Below are 23,988 nucleotides of genomic sequence, written 5' to 3' on the forward strand. Positions count from 1 at the left end.
GTGTGTGTTTAGCAATGCACAAATGTAAACAGTAATTATGTGCACCATCTTAAATTGGTCACTTTAATTGCAGAACCACCCAACTATCGGTATTGGCAAATGAACTTTAGAGTGATCAAATATCAGTGTCAGCGTATCCCTAGTTGTGTTACATTGAATTTTCCTTGAATGGACTAAAGAAGCTTGACTGTAGGCCCTTCTATGTTTGTGTAGAAACGCTCAAGGAGTATGTGTCGAAGATCTGCCCCAACGGAAAGCTCTGCTGATGGTCCGCTTGTCCACGTGAGAACTCGCAGAAGTCGCAGTGCACACAAAGAAAAATTTGGAGAAAGATCGGTAAGTAAAAGTATGCTGAGAATTTTGTTTTGTGTATTATTCCTTGTCACTCATTTTCCCATACACATGCCACATACATAAACCCATTAAGAATCAATTTTCACTAGGGCTAGGTAATCTATTTAATATTTACTCAGGGATGCGTCAATATCAAGTTTTGTCTAATACTGAATTTACCATGTTTTGTCGCTGCTGATTTTAACTTTTGCGATCGGATTGCAGTGGTATTTTCTCTGTAAATCAGTTACACCATTTTTTTTATTTTTTTTAATGTTTTAGGTACATTCAGACATTTTGGTTAAACGATACTGAATTACATCTGTTAAATGGATGAAGCTGAAACTAGTCTACAGTACATTATAATATGTGAAAAAAAGTTGATATTCTAATATGACAACTTTTCATAGCAGATTGTCATGCTTTTATTTTTATATTTGCATTTCTAAACAATAATGCACCACTTTTTTAAATATATTTTTTGACCAATTGTGATTTTAAACTACTTGACTTTTTATAATGTAAACTTGCCAATTAAGGTGCAAGCTTCTGCAATATATTTTTCTTCTGTTAATTTTTCATCAAAGTCATCAATTCTCTCACTCCATCATATAGTTTGTTACATATATGTAAAGGAACAATTACTTTTTGGTCAGTTCCTAACCTAAAGCATTGTATGGCTTCAGAAGACTTGTAATGTAGCACACAAATTGTTTGAAGCAAGTAAATGATGAACGAATTTTTTTTTTTTAGGTGCACATAAGCCATTGCAAAATGATTACATCGATATTGAGATATCTTTCAGATACTGTCAAAAGGCTGAAAAATATTGAGATGTAATTGCCCAGCCCTACATTGCACATGGATAAGCATGCATCTTACATAAGACTCGAGTTCCTCACCATGTTCTAATGGAAAGTGTACAAAAACCAAAGATGGAGAAGTTGCTTGTTGACTTCTGATGATGTCACCAAACTTTAGAGACCAGATGTTGGAGTAGTTCCCCAACAATCTGAATAACAGCTGTCATATGACCCTTTCTGGCATGCAGTGCTTGGCTAATGATGTTTTCCCATATCTGATGGACTTGTTAAAGTGCAGATTGAAATAGTTATTTTGGCTGAGGGTCATTAAAGCTGAATGTTTATATTTATATGCATGTTTGTCGGGTATGGAGGCTAACTCAAGCTTGTGTGTGTGTGTGTGTGTTCGTGTTAGTGTGGGTGGTGCAGGAATGCAGTCTGATGACAGAAAGGAGTTGTGCCTTAAAGTTTAGTGTGTAATGGTAGATTTTCTAACAAAGATACACTGCTAGTTTTTGATTGACAGGTTCATTGAAATTTTATTTTATTTATTTAATTTTTTTACTGAGAGACTTTTGTCCTTTTTTTTTTTGCAGAGGTCGTCTGAGTGTATAAATATTGCCATCTGCTGTATGAATCGAGTTATTACAGTGTTGATTTTTATGATTCACAGTGGCTATACATTTTGGCTTATCTGACAGCCAAGAATATCCTCTTAACCTTTAATTTAATTCGAAATGGAAACCTTTCCAGGACCGATAGTGTGTTTGTTATATTAATGTTTGGGTTTTTTGCTGTGAACCTGTTTTGTGGGTGTCTGCTCGTGGCCTTAAAGAGGAAGCTCTCTCTCTCTCTCTCTCTCTCTCTCTGTTGCTCTCTCTCATCTTTTCTCTGTATTGGTCATCATAGGAAGAGTCATTTTTACATCACCGTTTACTCACGAGCACAGGCGAGTTACAAAGACAGAGAGCTACAGAAGTAATGAACATTCAAATAAACTTTGCAAAAGTAAAGACTGTAGAACATTATTTTGACCTAAATAGAAGGATTTGCTACATAGAAAGATGGCTTATCACTTCTGTCGTTCCTGCTGTTGGTGGCTATGGGTAAGCTTACTTTTTTTCTTTCTTTTTTACTGTCAAGATGGTAATACAACTACATATATCAAAACAATTCAAGCTACCTGAGACAAGTAGACAAATCTAGGTGGAGGTCTGATAATATTAGACAACACACAAGTTGACTGATGTTTGATTGTTGGAATTAGTTATATTTGGAATTAGTCCTGATGCTCTTGCTGATTTTTCTACAGTAGATACTGTACATTCACAATCTTTATTACACATTGTTTGCTGAAGTTGTTTCTTCCCCTGTGATTTGTATCATTCTGTTCAATAATATTATCTTAATGTGACCTAAGGGTAGGCCTCTGTAGATGCTTCCTGTTGTCTGACTAATTAAATAGACATTCTTTTCACTCTTTTCTTTTCATTTTCTTGGAAATTATTCAAATGTTTAGAATTTTGAATTAACTTAACCTCCATAAAAAGGACTATTCTTCAGTTTCTCTCTCCCCAGAATTCTTTTAATGAAAAATATATGGTTTTGGGCTCAGGTAGTACAGTTTCTGCTGTATTGTGTGCTGTAATACGAGCCTTGAACCCATGCTCAGTATCATAAACATATATATCATAAATTAGGGATTATAAAGCTATAGATTTTACATTTTAAATCGACTGGCTATGTGCATCCTCCAGCTAGCCTAAAACATCTCTGTAGCATTAGTCTTGTCGCTTATGAATCAGTTTTGTATGCATAGCACATGTACAAACCAGTTATTTCAATGTAAATGCCTAGCCTATCTTAAACAGTGCACAATAAACTTATTCAAGCAACCAGGTCCAGTTCCCTTCTGTATTTTCATTGCATCAACTGTGTCTCTTTAAAAAGTCACATGATAGGAGCAGATTAATATAAAGAAGCTGCCTCATTATAAAAGTCAATTCATCTGCACCATGGACCTCTAAATATGCATTTTTAGTTACTTTACAGTTGTGTTTATACACTTTAAGTACACTTTAAGAAGTGATTGCTTTGGGCCAAGATCTCTCAGACTGTCGTAATTGGTATCAACATAGTATTTAATTAGTTAGCTGCTTTTAGTGAATTTTTTTAATTGTTCTTAGATTGTCTACTTCCCGAAACCAACTGAGCTTCTTATTTAGAATACTTTCTACATTTTTTTATACATTATAAAAATACATTTTGAGCAAGCAAATCTTTTGCTTCAACTCTTAAAAGCTGTTCTTTGCTGTGTCAGAGGACCTGTTCACTTTGAGTCACAATACTGGGCTCAAATAAAATGACTGTCACTATGTCACTTGGTCATCGTCTTTCTCACAGATTTTGTTAAATGTGCATGGTTTGAAATATGAAAAGCCAACTACCTGTGTATGCTGTAACTTTTAGCATTGATGTGTTAAGTGTTGACAAAGGAAGTAGCATCAGTCAGAATTAGCCTTCCTGTATGTGGCCATGTGTGGTTTAAAGAGGAACATTACACTATTTAGACCACTTGTTCCTTTTGGACTTTAGAATTACTCTGTTATCTTGATCTGGTTAGGATAATAGGATGTGACATGCCTAATTATACCTATAACTGCAGATCACATCAACCTTGATGGTATATTGTTGTCTGACGGTCTGACCCTTTAAAATGTTACTGGGATATTGGAACAGGCGACTCCAACTGATGGAACCGAAAATGGGGTCATGTCATTTCATATGAAATATACCTACACAAAGTATACACGCATACACACTATTGGGGATATATTTATTTGATGACTTAAGTTACACTACATCAGTTAGAAACATTTAAAACTTCCTTATATCTGAAGCTTGACACGATTTTGAAGGTTTGCCTTTCTTTCAGTTGTCCCAAACTAAATTGAAAATTGCAATCTCAATTAATATACTGTACCAAAATAGTATTTCCAGAAAACAGGATATTCTTGTTCTCTAGGTGGTTTTACCATCAGGTAGATGACTGAATCATGAGCAGTGACTCTGTGACTCATTCGAATACCAGGATGACTTTTGTTGTGATGATACATTCATAAATCTATTGTCAGCAATTTACCACTCCACACTGTGGCTAATGTATGCACTTAATCAATATTTGGATATTAGCCAGATCCTCCTAATGTCATTTAATATTGTAGCTGTATTTGAAATCTTTACCTTTATCCTGTTTATCTTGTAATAAGATCTGTGGCTGTGTACCGATTGTTTTAAAGGAAGGAAAGCAGATTTTGTCTACATACATAACCATTGTTGTCTCTATAAAAGGAACAAAAACTCATTGCCATTGATTAGCTTTTGCCATGTATAAGACTCTCTTGTCTGGCTGGTTCTTAATCTAATCTTAGTGATATGTGTCTCTTTTGTGCCAGCTGTACCTTTGGAACTTGAGTCTGTAGTTTTGCCATTTAAACAGCAATAATGTTTTAATATCTTTGTGATTGTGAAGGAGTTCACATGCAAGTTTGCTTATCAGATTAGTGATCTAAATAGTGCGTAATTTAACATATTTCATATAAATTTTACCTCTCAGTATGTAAAACTTATGGACCCCACTGTATGTGTGAAAAAAACACAAATGTCTTAAACTAAAAATAATTTGACAAAGTGCTTTAGAAAGCTGTAATAGTTCAGTGGTGTGGTTTTATTATTATTATAGTAGTAGTATTTAGATGTAGATCTAATGTCAGATTAGTTTAATCAAAATGTATGATGTTCTCCATTAATATCATAGTGTAACTCACTCTCTGCCCACTAGTAGGCGCTAATGTGCACCGCAACATTTAACTGGCTCCCCCCCAATAAATTAATCCAATAATCTATTATGATGTACAGGAATATGTACATTGTAATGTTAATTTCAGTTTTGCTTGTAATGTGATGATTTCAAAGGCAAGGTCAGTCAGCGGATATGTAAATAAATAGGTCAAAAATGGACAGCAAGGTTTGGTTGGTCTTCAGTGATGTTTGCCTGACGGATGTGTCAATTTGCAAAGCAAACTAACTCAATGTACCATGTGCTTTAAACTCCCTATAAGCCATAGTGATATACTCTGTATAACATGCACAGGTATTTGCTGTCAATACTATTTTTTTTTTTTGACCATTTCTTAATTTTTTTGTTACTTTACATCAAGCATTCTTCTCTCAGCAAAATGAGCTGCTGACAATATTGCATAACCAATGCACCTTTCTCCAGCTGTCTCTCTCTCGTTCTCTCTCTAAGCTGGGACAGGAGCAGGGAATACTGCAGTGCATATATCTTCCCCTCTCTCTCTCTCTCTCTCTCTCTCTCTCTCTCTCTCTCTCTCTCTCTCTCTCTCTCTCTCTCTCTCTCTCTCTCTCTCTCTCTCTCTCTCTCTCTCTCATATATGCTCATATTGCTGGCTTCCCTTACCCCTCCCTCTCTGTCTCTGCTCTCGTTTTCCTCCTCCCTCTGTTTTCTCCTTGAGCACAAGTCCTGTAACACAGAGGGACAGAGGCAGGAAAGCTGACGCATTTCTGTTCTACCTGCCAGTACCTGCAGGGACACATTTAAGGACGCCAAAGGAAGAGACCACCTCGAAACAGTATATGTATTTTCCTGTCAACAACGGTGAAACCACCTGGATACTTCTGGCTTGTAACTTCCATGTTTTATGGACAGACTTTCATCCTGGACCTTTTTTGTGTACTGAGCTTTCCAGCAACAAAGAAACAAGGAAACACTCATTTGGTCTCCAGCTTTCCGTTTGACCATACATTGAGAGTTGTGGACGTTCTCTGAATGGACAGGTGGACAGTTTTGATGCCTTTGAGGAGATGAAGTTGTGATGAAGCAGCGGAAACTGCCAGATAGGTTTGAGACTTGACTGGGAAAGTGTATGTGTGTGTGTTTGACAGCTCTGATTCATGAGCTTACTTGCATTTGTTTGAGTATGTGACTCTGCTGACATATTTACTCAAAAGACTTTCAAACATTCATGTAGGAGTGATGCACTTCTCATTTCAGACCTTCTCTTTGTGACGCAGCTCAAAGCAACATGACATTTTTCTATGAAATTTGAATGTCATTGTTGTTCGTTCATTGATGCATTGATTGATTGAAATGTAACTAGGCCTATTTAAGAAGTGTCGTTCAGGTCAGTAGGTAAGAATGGAGTATTGAATCAGCTTCCATGACATCACTTTAACCTATTCTATGTTTATGAACGTAATTGCAGGTGCCTTTGTGGTTACATAATAACTGTAACTTTGTTTTGTCGCTGAGCATGAGGCATTGCAGAACTGTTGTGATCTGGCACAATCCGGTGTACTGTATTCCAGCTCTTTCTATAATGTCTCAGGTCACAGAAAACTGCATTGAAGGAAAAGGACTCGTATGAGCCTAATTGGTCAATCTAATTTTGAATAATATCATAGAGCATCTTAATTTGGGAGTACTTGAGTAACTTAATGTTACTATATGTCTTTGTCTCGCTGTTGAAGACGTAGGCTACTCAAAATGGTCCGCAAACTTCGGTCAAGCATGGTGGGAAGTTAAGATCGCAGTCGACTGCCTAGTAGCAGTTTGCAGTTTGTTTCGTACTGCAGTGCAGAGTGGAGCATAATCTGTCCTGGCCTCGCTCTGGAGACACTGTGTACCAGAACAACGCTTGAGTTGATGGACTGGGCTAAAGAGGAAGGTCCTCTGTTATAAAATTTTATCCACCATGGAGTTTAAAAACAGATGCACTTTCAACTGGACCTGACTGGACTGGATTCCCATGTAAATTAAGGCTACTTACCTGAAGGTGAGATTGGACAGATTGCCATCAACAGACCTTAGAACCTCCCTGAAAAAGCTTATCTTGACATTTAGCTCCATAAGGGCACAAACCTCTTGGGACTCATTCTGAAACAGTGGATAGAGATGGAGTACCTGGGTGACAAGTTGTCGGTGGCCCATTCGCAAGTGTCGGGCTGGATGGGAAATGTACGCCGTTCCTTTCAAGGCGCTCTCAATTTGGTCTCCAACAACATGGAGAGAAGATCTGGAGGAGGAGATGGAGAGGACGGAGGTGGCTTTAAGAGGGCCGCGTCTCTACGTAGCCTAGCCAGTCGGAGCCGTGATTCCTTCCGCAGATTCAGCCTGCGCAGCCAACATCGCTTGTCCCTGCGCAGACGAACCACCTCACTGGCTTCACCGAGCACTCACTCTTCTGTAAGAAAAACTATTTTCAATTTCTATCACTGCATTACTCAACATCATTATCTCTCAAACCATCCATCACCCAGCACAAATACAGAGTAGTGCACATGCTGATTTCCCCCCTGGCACCATGTAACCCTCAATCTTTGTGTAGGTGGTCACTTTCCATTTAAAGAAAATTGGTTAATTGCTTTTGTCTCAAGTTTTGTTCCAGAGACGGGCAACTCCAGTCCTGAAGGGCCACTGTCCTGCAGAGTTTAGCTACATTCCTAATCAAACACACACCTGAAAAATCTAACTTAAGTCTTCAGGATTGCTTTAAAATGGCTGGCAATTGATAGATTAGGGATGGAACTCAACTTTGCAGGACAGTGGCCCTCTAGAACCGAAGTTCCCATCCCTGCTGCACAAAGCTCCCAAAGCAGGGTTGCTCAATCCTGTTCCTGGATATCTACCTTCATGCAAAGTTTTGCTGTCATTGTCATGTGACTTAGCCATCAGTTGTGTCACTTCCCCTCCTTTAACAAATCATTATCCGTGTCTTCATAGGATAATAAAGTGGACGTCGGATGCACACATTATATTTTTGGCAGAAATATCAGATCATCTGGGGACTTTTTGCCAGTCATATAAATACTATGAATTCAGGCATACTTCTCTTTTCACATACTATTTAATAGGGAAGTAGGCATATTTGGACGCAGGGTATAACCTGAAATGGATGGGTCAAATAAGGGAGACAGCCAAAATATGTATTGTTGATGTGCATACTGGAACAGGGTTGGGGAACATTGGGCTATAGCAATGGAGTTTTATTGGAGATGAATTTAGAGACCTCCTGTATGTCATTCTGTCTGGATAACCTTTAGAGCTTCAACAACTGCTGATTTTTATTTGATCTGTTTCTATATGTTGTATACATTTTTCTTTCTTTTGTGCCTGGTACCTCTCCATCTCCCAATGTCTATTTGTTTACATGTGTTGGTGGATTGACCTTTGCAGTGGTATGAGAGAAGCTTTGAGATGCACAGGGAGCCCAGAAGGGCATTCTGGGAACGCTAGGTCACCTTGATAGACACAAAATGTAAGCAACGTCTGCATAGATACGGTTTCATGCATACCGAAGCCTTGTACATAAGAGATAAACTCGCAGTACATTGCAATGGCAGTTTGCATATACACTTCCTGGATGTTTACATGCATGCTCTCAGCAGATATTTTCTTTTAACAAAAGATCACATACATTTTTTAGGTATTTGTGCTGTTTGAGTTGTGCCTCATAATCAATGCCTGTTGATATTTAGGTATGTATAAGTTGGGTTCAAGGGTTGTTGTCCATGAGTGCCAAACAATAAACTGCTGTTTGTCTTAGACAGTGAGGTCAAGTGAATTAGGCAATGCTGGTGGGCAGGTTTTCAACTAGATTATAATACCCCCCGATAGCCGTGTTTCAGTCATGTCACATCTCATAATGCTCATTCATTCTACTCTGTCAGTCAAGGGCTTTTCCTCCATCACTCTGAAAGAGTGAACTAAAGGAAGAACTGCACCGCACATTGATCCTTGCATTCAGTGTCACAGGAAACAGGCAAAACAGGTACACAATCATTGTAACAAAATGAACTAACCATAATGAGGTGTTTCCTGTGTCCTTCAGTCATCATCCATTTCCCCTTCAGGCTTACTATATATTATCACACATGAACAAGCTGAGATATGAACACTTTGCCTGAAATAGTTTGAACTTCATAACAATGGCTCAGGGTTACAGGCTCAGAATTATTATTATTATCTCTGTGAGAGATATAAATACAACCATTCATGATGTGCATTTTTAATGGATAAATAAATTAACTAACTTTATTTTTAAAAACCAAAAGAATTGTAGAAAGATGTATTGATCGTTTCATCTGCTGAGAGATTAGTCTCTGGGTGCATAACAGTGCATATACCACAGTACTATATGAGCAATATTGACTGATCTTGTAAATGAATTATGGTATTTATTTTGACTAAGGTCCATTCTGGAAGGGGATTCAGAGTGATACCTGTTTTTAGGCTACATATTGCAGAGTAAGTCCTGGTCTTGCTGGGTTGACATATTTTAAATTCAGTCCAATCTTAAAATAATCTTACACTGCTCCTTCATAACATAAGAAACTCAGCTGTTAATGTTTGATGTTCCCTGAGGTAAATGTCGCCACACCTTTGGTGGGAATGTTTTGTGAGAATGCTAGGAGATGAAAATGAGAGGCTGTGAGCAAATACACACACCTATAAACGCGTCCATGCACTACTGGAAATGAAGAGAGGCTTAAAAATGGCTTGCGTTGAGTATGAAAAGATTCAGATTTGGAGATGAGACTCGCAAGTGTAAATAGAAACACAAACCAAACACATCTTTTTTTACTCTCTATAAGGCCAAACATCAGCTTGTTGGATGGTAAAGTGACGACTACCCTTTCTCTCATCTTTTCTTTCCATCCGTTCATTGTTTCTTTGCTTCCCCTGACTCACACTTCCTGTTAATGTATGAGATGGTGAGAGGTTTTTGAGTTCTCTCTCCCTCTCTGCTGTGTATTTATTTTCACACTGAAAGGTTCAGATAAGAGTGTTCTTATCCAGGGCTTTGCCCTTTAAAATAAGATATTGTTCTATCTAGAGCCTACACCCTTATATTGTCAATGTGGTCCTTTAGGCAGTTACAACTAATGTTAGTCCTAAGTACCACTCCCTCTCAGCGCGTGTGTGTGTGTTTATTCATGAGTGATCGGCTGGCACACAATATCAGTTTCCAAGGTGATCAAGCAGTTCATAGGCGTGTCATTATTAGAAGTGCATAGCTGTTATTAGCGAGCTTTGTTTATGAGACTTGGAAGATCTACATGCCGTGAATAAACTCAAATTGTTTGGATAGCCAAAAATTAAAGCATTTATAATAGAACACACCCATCCCATAGTTTTTGAGGGTTGATTTATGCAAAGATGTGCAAAAGTTCCCACAGACATTTTGCTGATACATTGTTTTCATAGCTGATGCTAAGGAATTAGCGATGCAGTGCATGCTAAAAGTTTTAGGTTAATCAACCATCAGCTGTTTAAGACATTCCTCTTGGCTTTTCTGGTCAAGTGATTAGCATAACAAGTGTAATTCCAGCCTGTATTTTGGATTTGGATTAGCTTATCAGGAAATATTTTTTTGTTTTTACTTAACACAAAGATTAAGAGAAGCTTTGTAAAAATATACTCGGTTTCTAGTATTTTCTTTAGGAGAAGCATCCATTGTATTACCTTGGTATGGTACGCTTACAAAAATATACTATAGTTTAAGTTTAAGCAACTATGGTTACCCTGGTTTGACTTGAGGTTCATATTTTAGTGACTCTAGTGGTTACTATCACAGAGCTGTCTGAATCATTGTTCTCTTGTTTTTGAGTGGATTGTACAGTCATTTGTTTCTTTGTTTGCTCCAGCATGTGTTTATGACTAGTGGTCAAACTAAATGGATTTTTCAATAGCCAGTGCTGGTACTGACATCTACAGACCAGAGCAGTCCATTGCCAATATTGCAAATGAGATGTACACAAAATTCCTAAAATAGAGTAAAAACATTCATATAGGGTGTGACGGTTCTCAGTAAAAAATTGAACCGTTCCATTCTTCACCCACGGTTCGACACACACTTGCACTGCGGTTCATCTCAAATCTGACAACGCATATGCATCTATAATATGGTTTGTTGAAAATAAATAAGACATATATAGTTAGGCTAATGTATATTTCTCGATGGATACGCCCTTTTGGCTTCCCCTAAACTTTGTTCAATGCGAGTACCGCTCTATGCCGAATACTCAAATTTAAACATTTGAGTGAAAGAGAACTCGCGCGGGCTGTGTGAAGCTTTATATATTGAGTTCTCTTTCTAGTCTTGAGCTTGAACGGACAAATTCACACAAATTGTCAACATACCCCTCTTGGCGAGTATCCTAGCAAACATTGTAGGCTATGTCTTAAGTGAACGTAAACAGTCGATAAAGAACGCATGTGTACAGTATCAGTGTACTGGATCCATTCATTATATCTTAAAGGTGGTATCAGTGATTTCAGACCCAAAAATATTTGTATCACATTCATCTAATCTTTCCTAACGATCCGCTAGCTGCCCGCCCCATAAGCAGGCCGTCAAAAAAACGCGTCTCTGTAGGCAGCCTAGGCTCTGAGATCTGCACACAAAAACAAATGGTTTAGCCAAACACTCAAAACCAAAACAAATAGTGTTCCAACCAATCACTGACAGGGGGAGGGTGCTGTGAGGTTTTGTGCTCGTGCACGGCTGCACGCGAAGTCAGAGCTGAAGAAAAAGCTGGCTCAAAACCTCACAACACCCTCCCCCTGTCAGTGATTGGTTGGAACACTATTTGTTTTGGTTTTGAGTGTTTGGCTAAACCATTTGTTTTTGTGTGCAGATCTCAGAGCCTAGGCTGCCTACAGAGACGCGGTTTTTGACGGCATGCTTATGGGGCGGTCAGCTAGCGGATCGTTAGGAAAGATTAGATGAATGTGATACAAATATTTTTGGGCCTGAAATCACTGATACCACCTTTAAAGGGACAGCAGCCTAAATATTCCTGCTGTCTGTATGCGCTTTTAATGTTAATCAATCAACAAAAGACATGTAAATCACTCACTGCTCTTGACTGAATAGCTTTTGTAACTTTAATTATGATTCATCTTTATTTAATTTAAACAGTGAATATTATATGCAATGTTGTTTTACTATAGTTGATTACTGTATTAAATTACTGTACCTGAAAACTACTGTTAGATACCTAAATAATCTGAAAAACACTTTATTTTTTTGTGTCTTTGCTCCATTAGATTTTTTTGCTCTGTTGCTTGTATTTAATTTTTTTAAAATTATTGTTACTGTATTCCTTTTTTCTCTGAACATAGCACATACCGAACCGAAACTGTGACCCTACAACCGTGATAAAAACGGAACCGTGAGTAATTTAGAGAGAGAGAGAGAGATGTTGTCTGATTCTCACTGCTCTTTTGCCTGTTACTCTTCCTGACAGGAAAGGCAAAGCTGATAAATGACATCCTGTGCTGTGTTCTCTAATGCAAACAACCTCAACACACACTCTCCCTCTCATTCAGACACTTACACATATACTCTCTCTCTCACTACTAATGACTTGATGCTCAGGTCGATACCTGTTGTCTTAAATTCTGAATTTTGCTCTGGTGACTGTGTGTCAGTTAGTTCCATTTATTTTTATTTTTTTTTATGTGAATTTGAAGTGATTTGCTCATGCCCCACAAAATGTTGAATTCAAATGGCAAGAACAGAAATTTATTGAATGGACCCTTTGCAATTTGGTTTTCAGGTGACACTGCGCTTGTGGGTTTAATTAATCAAAATAAGGACTTGGCCTATAGAAAATAGGTTGAATTATTTGTAAAATGTTTTTTGTTGTTGTTGTGGAGAAGACCAAGGAGTTGATTTGTCACTCCCTCAGCCATTGTATTAGAAACACCCTCGCAGAAGGTGTTAATTTAGTTGTTTTGTAATTTCCTGCCAAGGTAATATAACACAAAGTATAGGTCTGGTTTCACAGACAGGGTTTAGATTAAGCCAGGATTAGGCCTTAGTTTAATTAGAACATCTAAGTAGCTTTTATAAATGTGCCTTAGAAAAAAAGTGCATCTTGAGACAAAACAATGGCACTAATATATTTTAAGATATGCCAGTGCAAGTTGTTTGTAGTTAGAACAGCTAAAACATGCATTTTAGTCTGGGAATAGCTTAAGCCTTGTCTTTGAAACCCGGGGATAGAGTTATAAATGTGTATTACATCCAAATTTTTTTTTACAAAAATTAAATATGAAAATATGACTAGATTTGCAATGTTGATAACTCTGGAAACACATCATCACAGTCTGTGAAAAAGGTCCATTGTAATTAAAAGAAAGTCACGCATCAGAGAAACTTTATTATTTCACCACAACAAGAAATTGACAGGTCACGGGTCCTGTTAGAGGTGCCTGTCATGTAAACCTGCTTCATGGTGTTTGGCTACATTTTGAAGAGGAATTAGAGCATTATGAGAAATTCTGTTCTTTCACCATGGTTGATATGCATATATATGAAATATGTCTATACGCAAATAGGCAATGCAAATTTTATAGATAGCATTTCAAAAATTAATTAGTAATATCATCTATTAAGTAACATTACATACTGCAGTTTCGTTATTTTTAATGAAAACTATTTAAGTGTTTTTGTTCATTGAAATAAAGCTGAAATAAAACAAATATTAGATTAAAAAAACGTGTTTTATATCAGTTAACATTTCTAATTTTCATTCATTTTTTTTTAAGTTTGTTGAAGTACTAAAATTACTAAAACTAATAAAAATACAGTAAAATATAAATATAAAAAAATGGCAAAAGAACATAAAATTAATGAGACTTGAACTAAATTAAAATGAAAATTTTCCGGGCATTTTCAATTCAATTCTGATTGGCACAAACCCCTTACTGTCACATACACAGTGATCACACTCAGTTCTGCTTGTGATCAAGGAGCTGATGACTGTTTGTGTGTGTGTTAGATACACTGTACCCTCTGTAGTCTCCTCATTAAAAGAGGCACGGTTGAATAGACACACTCACCAGTTCAACCAGTATATTTCTATGAGGTCATTGAACTACTTTCATGGGAGTCTCACCAGTGTCTTCATGTCCTGTTTTTCCTTGTCATTCACTTTCACTAAGTGTTTGTGACTCTGCTTCAGGTTAATTTCCTGGTGTCACATTACTGCCCTTAAAATATCAGCAGCTGCCCAGCTGTGACACTATGGTGGTTCTGAATACTTTGTTACAGGATGGCGAACTGGTGATGGTTGGGTTTATAGTTGAAATGTGGTCGGGGTTAATAGTCCTGCTGCTCTGTTCTGCGATATGTACAAGATGGTTTTATGCCCTGCTGGACCGATTTCATCTCTTCACTCAGTAATTGGCTAATGTCCAGCTCTTGTGCTGTGATGTCACACCCAAAGGGAGTGGCTGGTTTTTTATGACTGGGTTGTGTTGAGCATGAGATTTAGCTTCACCTTGCGGTTGTTTGCAGTGCTGCAGCAGGATTGAATTCCCTCTCCATCTTCATTCATGCTTTTCCACTATCAGAAGCATCATGCCTATTAATAAAACAAAAACATCAAAAAACATGGTGCTTTCAAGTTCAATTGCAGTATTTTTGTCTTAATAAAGAAAATGACAATATTAAAGGTAATTATATACACTGACTTTTGGGTCAGTAAGATTTTTTTTTTTTTAAAGAAATTAATACTTTAATTTAAAAGTTGACAGTAAAGAATCTTAATCATGCTCTCGCACCCACAACGTGTGTGTTCCAGTCCCGCCCGCACCTGCAATTCTGTTACAGCTTGTAGAAATTGTGTGAAAAATGTCACACACATTAGGGCTATGCTGAACGTTCAGAATAGCAGACATAAAACATTGCGTTCAACTAAACTGTCCGTAAGATAAAGTATAGCAAGCACCAAACATGACAAACACATTCGGCCAGTTTTTTTTATTAGACCTATAAAAATATATTAACTTTTAAAACAAAACATCACAACTAGTGGAGCCTAAACATATATTTTAAAATATGAGTAACACACACCCCTAAAACAACAGTTAATGGGATAGTTCACCCTGAAATTCAAATTAACTCATAATTTACTCACCCTGGTGTTGTTCTAATGTTGTATGCCCTTTTTTATGACCACAAAAGGAGAATAATAAAAAAAATGCCCTGTTCGCACTTGTCCTTATAATGGCAGTGAATAGCGACCAGTATCAAGCTTTTTCAAAAAGACGCAAAAAAAAGTATCACAGAATTATCTCATGTGATGCGTGCAATATATGCTAAGTGTTCTGGGGGTATACAATATGAAATTTAATGGGTTTGTTTTTATGAAAATCCTGACCTTGGCCGATGGTCTGTGCCAACCCGATCTCCCTGCAATTCGTACGTATTTTACGAGGTGGCTAATTCGTGCTAATTCGTACGAATTCATACGACCTCACTCGTACGTTTTTTGTTAAATGGTACATATTTTACGAGTTGCCCAATTCGTATGAATTCGTACGAATGACATAGGCCTGACCATCACTGGGGTTTAGACAAATTCGTACGAGTGAGGTCGTATGAATTAGCCACCTCGTATTCACCTGTACGAATTGGTCGTGAGATAGCGTTGTCTGTGTACGACTGTACGTTCATGATACTGCACCGCAGTTCATACCGACTCGCCCAGAAAAACACACAATTGCTGAGAAATCCAGATGTACAAAAACGCAACACAAAATACAATCCATGTACCACCTTCTCTGAGGTGATTCAGGTGAATATATCTGTTGTGTTTGTCGTAACAAGAAGTTGTGCTCACATCCATCAACTGTCATTCTGACTGTCATCTGACAAAGGGAACGGTCCGGGGATATTTAACTCAGTGAAGACAGTTCACTGACACTTTTTTTGGGGGGATTTCGAGACGTTGTATTTCATGTTGTGTATTTACTTACTTACTGAATGAAATAATAAATCACTTGGCCTAGCCTACTACAGATTGCTATGGAGGAAGAGTATGTTACTGATTGACTGTGTGAACTTCATTTGTCGACTCATCAGAAAGCATTAAATATCTTACCACCCTCAACTTTTGAATGTGAGTATTATGTCAGGATTTGAACACAGGTCTCCATAGATACTAAACAGAAGAACAACCAAAATTTGAACAAGTTAGTGGTAATTAACTGCTTTTGTCTCGTCCAGACAGCCACGGGTCTGGGGAAAAAAACAAAAAACAGGTTCTTGACTTCCCTGGGTAGAATTTCGATTTTAATTTGGTATCTTTTAAGTTAAAAACATCCTCTTTTCTTCCTTCTCTTTACAGGAGCTGGTAAAGCAGAGTGTTAGTGGACCAGAGGACATTAAAGACACAGATAATCTGGTGCATGAGACCGACAGTCAGTACGGCACATGGGAGACGGGACTTCGCACAGATGACAGGTGAACACACACGCCTTGCCAAAAAGAGCCATTTTCCCCCCAACTTCCCAACATAGACACTGTACCCGAATGACTCCAAAAACTGACCTCAGCCACTGTTTGTAACTCAACACCAGGATCAATTGCATCTATTGAGTGGGTCATCTGTAACAGAGCTATAATGCTTTAATGATCTCATGGACAGACACACAGGCAGATACATCTTCATTACAGAGCAGACTGGGTTTGTCAGAGAGGCTTGGATACAGTAGTGACTAATGCAAGAGGGATTCAGATGAAATGAGAGCTGATGAATGTCGATCATTGGGTTGGATCTGTGTTTTGAAATGGTCTTTGGATGGGTGGACATTGTATTGGTCTATTTACAGGGATGTCGCAAAGGCAGTGTATCCACATTTAACTTAAGTGAGTTACTCATCATAGTTAGCTGGTAACTTTATTAGGAACTGCTAAATTAAATCAAATTATACGAACGGGAGTCTGATCATCATTCAGGCTTAAGAGATGTGTGCAAATCAAATTAAATACATGGGCTACAAACCATCTGTTACTAAAACTGTGATGTAACGGAAGTAGCAATCTTTGAAGTAGTCTTCCATATTGTGATACACATCCATATGTTAAAAAAAGAAGAAGAGTTGGAACTTGATACTGTCCATCGGTTGTTGATTGGATAGAGGCAGAATGAAGGAAATTAAATCTTGCAGTCGATTGTAAGAAAGGGGCAGGATTTAATCAGTCAAAATGATTGGAAAAGTCCATCAAGAAGCATGTCTTTCCGGAAAATTTAGTTAGGACATTATGATTTAAAAATTACGAGAAAAAAATAAGGATATATTGCTCAGAATATGATCAATAAGATGCATTTATAAAATAGAGCGTGAAATTTCATTTCAAGCCAACTTTAAATATGCTACCACTGTTGCTACAAACTACTTTTACTTTGGAGAAATTTGCCATAGGGAGTTTTATGATTTTTTTTCGCCCAGCTATATTTGGTCAAATGTGACACATTCTTTATATTATTCCAACAAAAACAGAATATGACAAATTAAAATAGGATTTCTACAAATATGCAAAGAAAAATATAATAAAATAAAAAAGTAATCATGATCAGTAAAAATCGTTGGTCAAATAATTACACTGTAGTTGTACTTGCGATTTATTTATAAATTAAACTCCCATCGGCTGATGTGGAAAAAAAAACTCCTAGCAACCACTATAACAGACTGGCAGCGAGTTTTACACGATCAGACATTTTCTTAAAGATTTTCTTAACGCTTTCCTCTCCAGTTTTTATTTTATTTTAATTTTTTAAGTTGGCAGCTACCACCAGCATTTTTGATCATTTTCACAAAAATGTAATGGCCCCATGAATATTTTGTGTTATGGATATCCGAGCATGCAATCAATATAATATAATATAGTATAATATAATATAATATAATATAATATAATATAATATAATATAATATAATATAATATTATATATATATATATATATATATATATATATATATATATATATATATATATAATTTATACTACAGGGCCATTGAATGCTTGAATCTGATTGGTTGACGAACGTTCTAAGGTGTGCATTATTTTCAGGGAAACGCACGGCTAAAGTAGTTCCAGGCAGGTCTTGACCGCATTAAAGTTCCATATCACTTCGCGTAGTCAACTGTAATAACGGAAAATAGGAGACAATTCATAACAAGAAAAAGCATTTCGCCCCATGCGCTTGATCTGCAATTTTCAATGTCTAGCTTCACAATCAGTAGAAACATGCAGATTAATTTTAATAAATAAAGTATATAGTCCTATCTATAATCAATAGAAAATTAAACTGAATATAGGCTAAATAAACAGATTTTTATTGCAGATAATATAACAAATAAATAATTATTGATAGGCCTACTTGTTAAAAGGGCTTTGTGTTTCATTTATTTGGCTATAGTCTACTGTCATCTGTCAATAATGAGAAAAAAAAAGAATGAACGAATTGAATTAATAAATAAATAATAATATTGACGCACATGCTTTTCTGTCTCATTATTGCAACAATCTCTCTCTAATAACTGCATTAATAACTGCATAATGAATGTAATTTGATACTTATGAGTTATGACTGATCATGCCCAAACGCGTGTTCAGCGCGTTCAGTCTGTGTTAAAAGTCTGTGTTTAAAATCTGCTGCAGTCGATCATGTCGATGAAAACAGTCAGAGAATGTGTCAGCTAGTCGTGTGTCCCAGCATTAGTCTGCTATCAGCGGCTCAAACATCTGTTACTAACTCTAAAATGACGTTTTGGAATTAGCAACGGAGGCATGGGATTAGATGCGTAAGAAATTAGTCCTACATACAAGAGCATTTTAATGACAAAAACTTTACAAACGTCTACAATGTTTCGAGGTGTGGTAACTGTAGTATTAGCGGAATAATTGACTTCAGGCTGTTGAATTATTAGAAAAATAATGCACACCCGAGGTGTAACGGCCACGTGACCGCATTACCACCTCGGGTGTGCATTATTTTTCTAATAATTCAACGGCCTGAAGTCAATTATTCCTTACATATATTATAGCTTCATGTATTCTTTTTTTTTTTTTTCAACACTTGAATTTGGGAAAGTTTCATAAAAAAACAACATTTTGAACAAAAATCTGAGAGAATAAATTTTTTTTTTTATCAAATACTACAACGTGCTTAAGCAATACTTTTATCGCTTGTTTCTTCTTCTTTTCCCTGTGTATTCTGCACTCTTTTAGAAGTTGCATAATAGTGCCCCCTACCTTATAACAGTGAAAACCTGGGGGGTAATAATAACTAGTCATGGTTTTTTTTCTTTCTCTATGCATTTGCTGCACAAATTAAACATGACAACATGTGTTCAAATATCCCTTTTCTCCTCCTCAGCCTCACTCCAGCTACACCTTCATCTGAAGGAAACCTCACCCTGTCTCCACGGAAGGCAACCCCACCTCACTCGGCCGAACAATCCCTTCTCTTCGACATACCCGATGGCTTGACCACATCTCCTCACAAGCAGACAGAGCTCCCGTTCCCAGAGGTCAGTCTTCATCCTTAGACCATAAAGGGATAGTTTATCCAAAAATTATGCATTTTGGATTACCCTTGTGTTGTTTCAAACCCCTCTGAAATACAAATGAAGATATGTTTAATGAAACATAAGAGACTTCTGTCAATCCAATAAAAATCCAAACAACCAAAACTTCAAAAAGTTCATGAAGTCATTGTAAATATAATGCATATCAATAGAGCTGTTTAATCCAAGTTTTCTGAAGAGACACAATCACTTTATTTAATGAACCGATTTAATTTAGGTGGTACATATGTCAAATTTTTATTTAGATGGTCATTGAGGTGGAACAAACATAGGTGGTAAACGAAGCTAAAACATGCTTCCTTGATGCTCTTCAGAAGACTTATCAAAAAGCTCAAATTATATGGATTTCTATTACGATGCCTTTATGAACTTCTCAAAGTCTCAAAGTTTTGGTAGAATGGACTTCTGATTGACAGAAATCTCTCAGGTCTCATTACAAATATTGTCATTTGTGTTACAAAGATTAACCCAAATCGCACAGACATGAAGGTGAATAAATGAAAATGTTTTTATTTTTTGGGGGTAGTATTTTTTACTATCCCTAGAAAACACTTATAGACCTTAATTTGAAGGCAAACACACAAAACTATCCATGGCATTTGTTTTTCTGTAGGCACCCACGACACTGTTAGACTCTAGTGTGCTACGGGCCAGGGTCCACTTAAACAAGAAGAGCACTCGCAGAGCCCCTCCCTCACGAGCCGCCCGTCACAGCGCCCTCTTAACTCAAGTACCCGAGGGAACCGAAGCAGGAGATGATGAATGGCGCTACAAGGACTCAACAGGTACTTACACACATCTTAGCAGCTGGACACATGCGTACCTGTACATCTCATCCCACGGGTTTGGATTTTAAGTAGGTTGTGGGTCATTTGGGTCATAATTGTCTCTGTTGTAGCGGAGCCTATAAAAGCTTATAGTCCTCGACACTCACTTCAATCTTTCTCTCTGTCTGTAGAGGAGAAGAGTGACTCTCCTAACCAGGGGGAGGAGTCCGACTCTGAGGAGCAGGCCAAGGGAACCGACTCCCGCACTTCCTCTGTGTCTCAGCCTCAGAGAGTGGCTCTCTTCCCTGGCATGGACCCATCTGCTTTGATGGTAAGACTTTTGGGATTTCCCCCCCCCCCCCCATGCAGTTGCATTTCCTTAGCCCTGTAAAGCCTGACATATTAAATAATTATCTGAAAAATCGATTTTTTTATCGAACTTTTAGACAAAATTGAAAAATATGAGGAAAAGGTTTACGTTTTTTGTCGCTTTTATAGCCCATATAGTATGATATAGGAGAATATCGGACTGAGAAAAAACACCTCAGTTTTATTCAGTGCCCCAAACTGAGCAAAAATATGCAATTTGGTGCAGCTGCTGATATTTATATTGCTAAAAAGTAAGATGAAATTCTGATAGCTTGTAATGGAAATCAATGATATCTTTATAACAGTATAGCAGACTGTTTGCATAAAATGCATAGAAATATCAATTGTTAATCTATATCTCGGTAAATCTTAAAGTTGCGATCATGTTGATAATTTAGAGGCCTTAGACAAATGTCTATGTCAAATCTATCAATTATGATACAGTAGGTTTTATAGAGTAAAGCCTTTCTTTTACATTCAGTACATTCTTTTTTAAATGGGAACTGGCAACTTCCTCAGATAAATTATATGTAATATTATAATTGATAGTTCTTGCTAATTTTATGGTGCAATGAGCAGTTTAGCACTTCTGTAGTTTATATCAAAATTATTTCCCCTGCACAGTGTTCATCATTAGGGACAAGAACACAATTTCAAATGACATTTTTGGCATTATGAGTGAGTTTATTATGTAGATTGTTAAGTCATTAGCCAGATTAATGATAAAATGCCAGAGGTGGACAGTAACAAAGTACATTTACTTGAGTACTGTACTTAACTACACTTTTTGAGTATCTGTACTTTACTTGAGTATTATTTTTTTTCTGGAAACTTTTTACTTTAACTTCACTACATTTGAAAGACAAATACTGTATCATACTTTTTACATTTCTGTCAAGGTCCTACTGAATGTAGTAACGTCAGTCAGGGGATGATTTTGGTTGCAGGGGATGCATTTTGGTTGGAAATGAAAGCCGGGTTGACATCAGAACCCAACGTCAGATTGAAGTCATAACCCGACGTCAGATTGACAGACGGACAGACGTTGGATTTTGGTTGGAAATTAAAGTCGGGTTGACGTCAAAGCCAAAAAAACCTTAAATAGGACACTATTTGAGGGAACAGCCATTTGGGTGTCCGAAACCATTGTGCACTTATTCAATCTCACATTCAATCCCTCTACTGGAGCTGTGTTCTAGAAATGAATTTGATATTGATATGAGGGTAGGCAGGCATAGATTCAGAGGCATAAGGTACTGTAACTATTACATACAACAATGCAACAATAATAAAACAATGCTTTGACATTTACTTTTTACTGTTGATACTGAAGTACTTTTAAAAACGAGTACTTCTGTATTTTTACTTAAAAATCGGTCTTTACAACTTTTACTTGTTACGGAGTTATATTTGACTAGTAGTATCTGTACTTTCACTCAAGTAAAGAAGTTGCTTGTACTCTGCTTGTACGCATACTCCTAAAAATGCTCTGATACCAACAATCGAAACCACGCAGCGTGTGTAAAGTGCAGGTTGAAATGGGTTTTGACTGGAAATTACACCGGCGATTACCTACAGCCAATGAGAGTGCAAGGTACAGGGCAAGGGAAAGTTCAGGGGGAGGAGTCATAGACCTGTAACAGAACATCAGCAAGCAGGGCTTCTGCAAGCAACCATTCTTTCCTCCAAATTTTTATTTTTTTTGCTGTAAATCAGCACACAGACAACTTGGATCACAAGGAACAAGAAAAAACAAGAAACAAGAAAAAAAATCCTGTCTCAAATGTGGTCTTACGTTATTTCCTCCATCAATTCTAGCGTGTTGTGATGTGAAACGTAGTTTGCAGACCAGAAAAAAAATTCTGCGATTCTTCCTATTGAAGTGGTTAGTGTGCCCCCCTGTCACCAATCCGCTTGCAGCTTGTGACTTGAGGTTCATTTGTTCATTTCAGGCTCAGCTAAAGAAGAGAGGAGAGTCAGACAATCAGACAGACGGCCCCTCGCCCTCTCAGCTCTCACGCTCACCGAAATCTCCATTCTTGCCTCGAGCTGCCCGTGTGCTGCCTCCTGCTGGCGGCAAAGAGAACGGGTAAGTGCTTTTTAGGTTCATGGGCATCAGAAAGTTTCAGAATCATCTCTTGTCTGGCAGTCTTTACCAGTTTTTCTGTCTCTGTCCCCTCAGAGAAGAGTCCTCACCTCAGTGGCTGAAAGAACTAAAGACTAAAAAACGTTTGAGTCAGTATGAAGGCGACGGTACAGCCTGAACAAGCAGGTAAACGGTCTTATGTGTCTGTATGAGTAATTGCATTATAATTAGACTTATACTAAAACACATTACTAAAACTTCTGTAGTAAATGGCAATAGCAATGGTTGTTTTTTTGATACCACAGAAAGAAAAAAAACTATTATAAAAATTGTAACATTTAAATTAAATCTAATCATAGAAACTAAAACCAAAATATTTGTACAATTTATTTAAAATGTTAAATATTAGTATAAATATTAACAATTTATTTAAAAACAATACCATGGTGTGTCTTAAAGTATTTCTCAGTTATGTAAAACTTGCTTATTTTTTTATTTTATTTTTTATTCAAGCAATATGTCAAATAAAGACAGCAGAACAATGATTGCTTTAAGTGCTTTAGGTTTTTGACAGCAACACTGAGTGTTCAAGTAGATGAAATACCAAAAAAGAAAATATATAATAATCTAAATAACTTAAATTAGTGGCATGATAGTTTTCACTGCATGATTTTTATATATAATACATTCAAACTGATTCAGTTCTGTCTTTTTTGTTTTTATATTTATTTATTTATTTCAATTATTTATTGCGTTCACTTAAAGGGATAGTTCAGCCAAAAATTTAAATTCTGTCATCACTCACCCTCATGTATGACCTTTTTCTTCTGTGGAACATAAAATAAGATATTTTGATCAAATGTCTGTTTGTTTGTTTGTTTGTTTGTGTGCATGTGCTTTTTTTTTTTTGTCTCCAAACAATGGAAGTCCGTAATAACCAAAACATTTTGGTCACCAACATTTTTCAAAATATGTTCATAATTAATTTTGGAACTCAAGGTCCAGAACTTTACTGATAAATATAAAAAAATGAATCCCATTAAATAAACCACCAGAACACAGGCAAACACATCAAGGTAATGAGCAAAAATCCATCTAAGATGATCAAGTTTTGCTTAAACAGTTTATGACCTTTGACCCCATAAAAGTACATAGTATAAG

The 23,988-nt window shown here is 36.9% G+C and overlaps 1 protein-coding gene and 1 long non-coding RNA gene across 4 annotated transcripts in view; both read left to right on the plus strand.

Moving 5' to 3' along the window:
- Nucleotides 1–23,988, plus strand: part of LOC309512084 (uncharacterized protein) — a 42,229-nt gene that overhangs the window by 16,623 nt on the left and 1,618 nt on the right. For all 3 annotated transcript variants that reach the window (XM_082187490.1, XM_082187491.1, XM_082187492.1), the window contains exons 6-12: nucleotides 214–336; nucleotides 16,359–16,474; nucleotides 19,395–19,548; nucleotides 20,219–20,390; nucleotides 20,564–20,703; nucleotides 22,694–22,830; nucleotides 22,924–23,013. In XM_082187490.1, the coding sequence (XP_082043616.1) occupies nucleotides 214–336; nucleotides 16,359–16,474; nucleotides 19,395–19,548; nucleotides 20,219–20,390; nucleotides 20,564–20,703; nucleotides 22,694–22,830; nucleotides 22,924–23,005 (924 nt within the window). In that variant the 3' untranslated portion in view covers nucleotides 23,006–23,013. The remainder of the gene's footprint in view (nucleotides 1–213; nucleotides 337–16,358; nucleotides 16,475–19,394; nucleotides 19,549–20,218; nucleotides 20,391–20,563; nucleotides 20,704–22,693; nucleotides 22,831–22,923; nucleotides 23,014–23,988) is intronic.
- LOC309512120 lies at nucleotides 7,412–14,716 on the plus strand. Its single transcript, XR_014210906.1, has 2 exons — nucleotides 7,412–11,477; nucleotides 11,998–14,716. It is a non-coding gene; the product is annotated as an uncharacterized lncRNA (long non-coding RNA).

Source organism: Leuciscus leuciscus, assembly GCF_965113295.1.
Source record: "Leuciscus leuciscus genome assembly, chromosome: 13".
Lineage (NCBI taxonomy): Eukaryota > Metazoa > Chordata > Actinopteri > Cypriniformes > Leuciscidae > Leuciscus > Leuciscus leuciscus.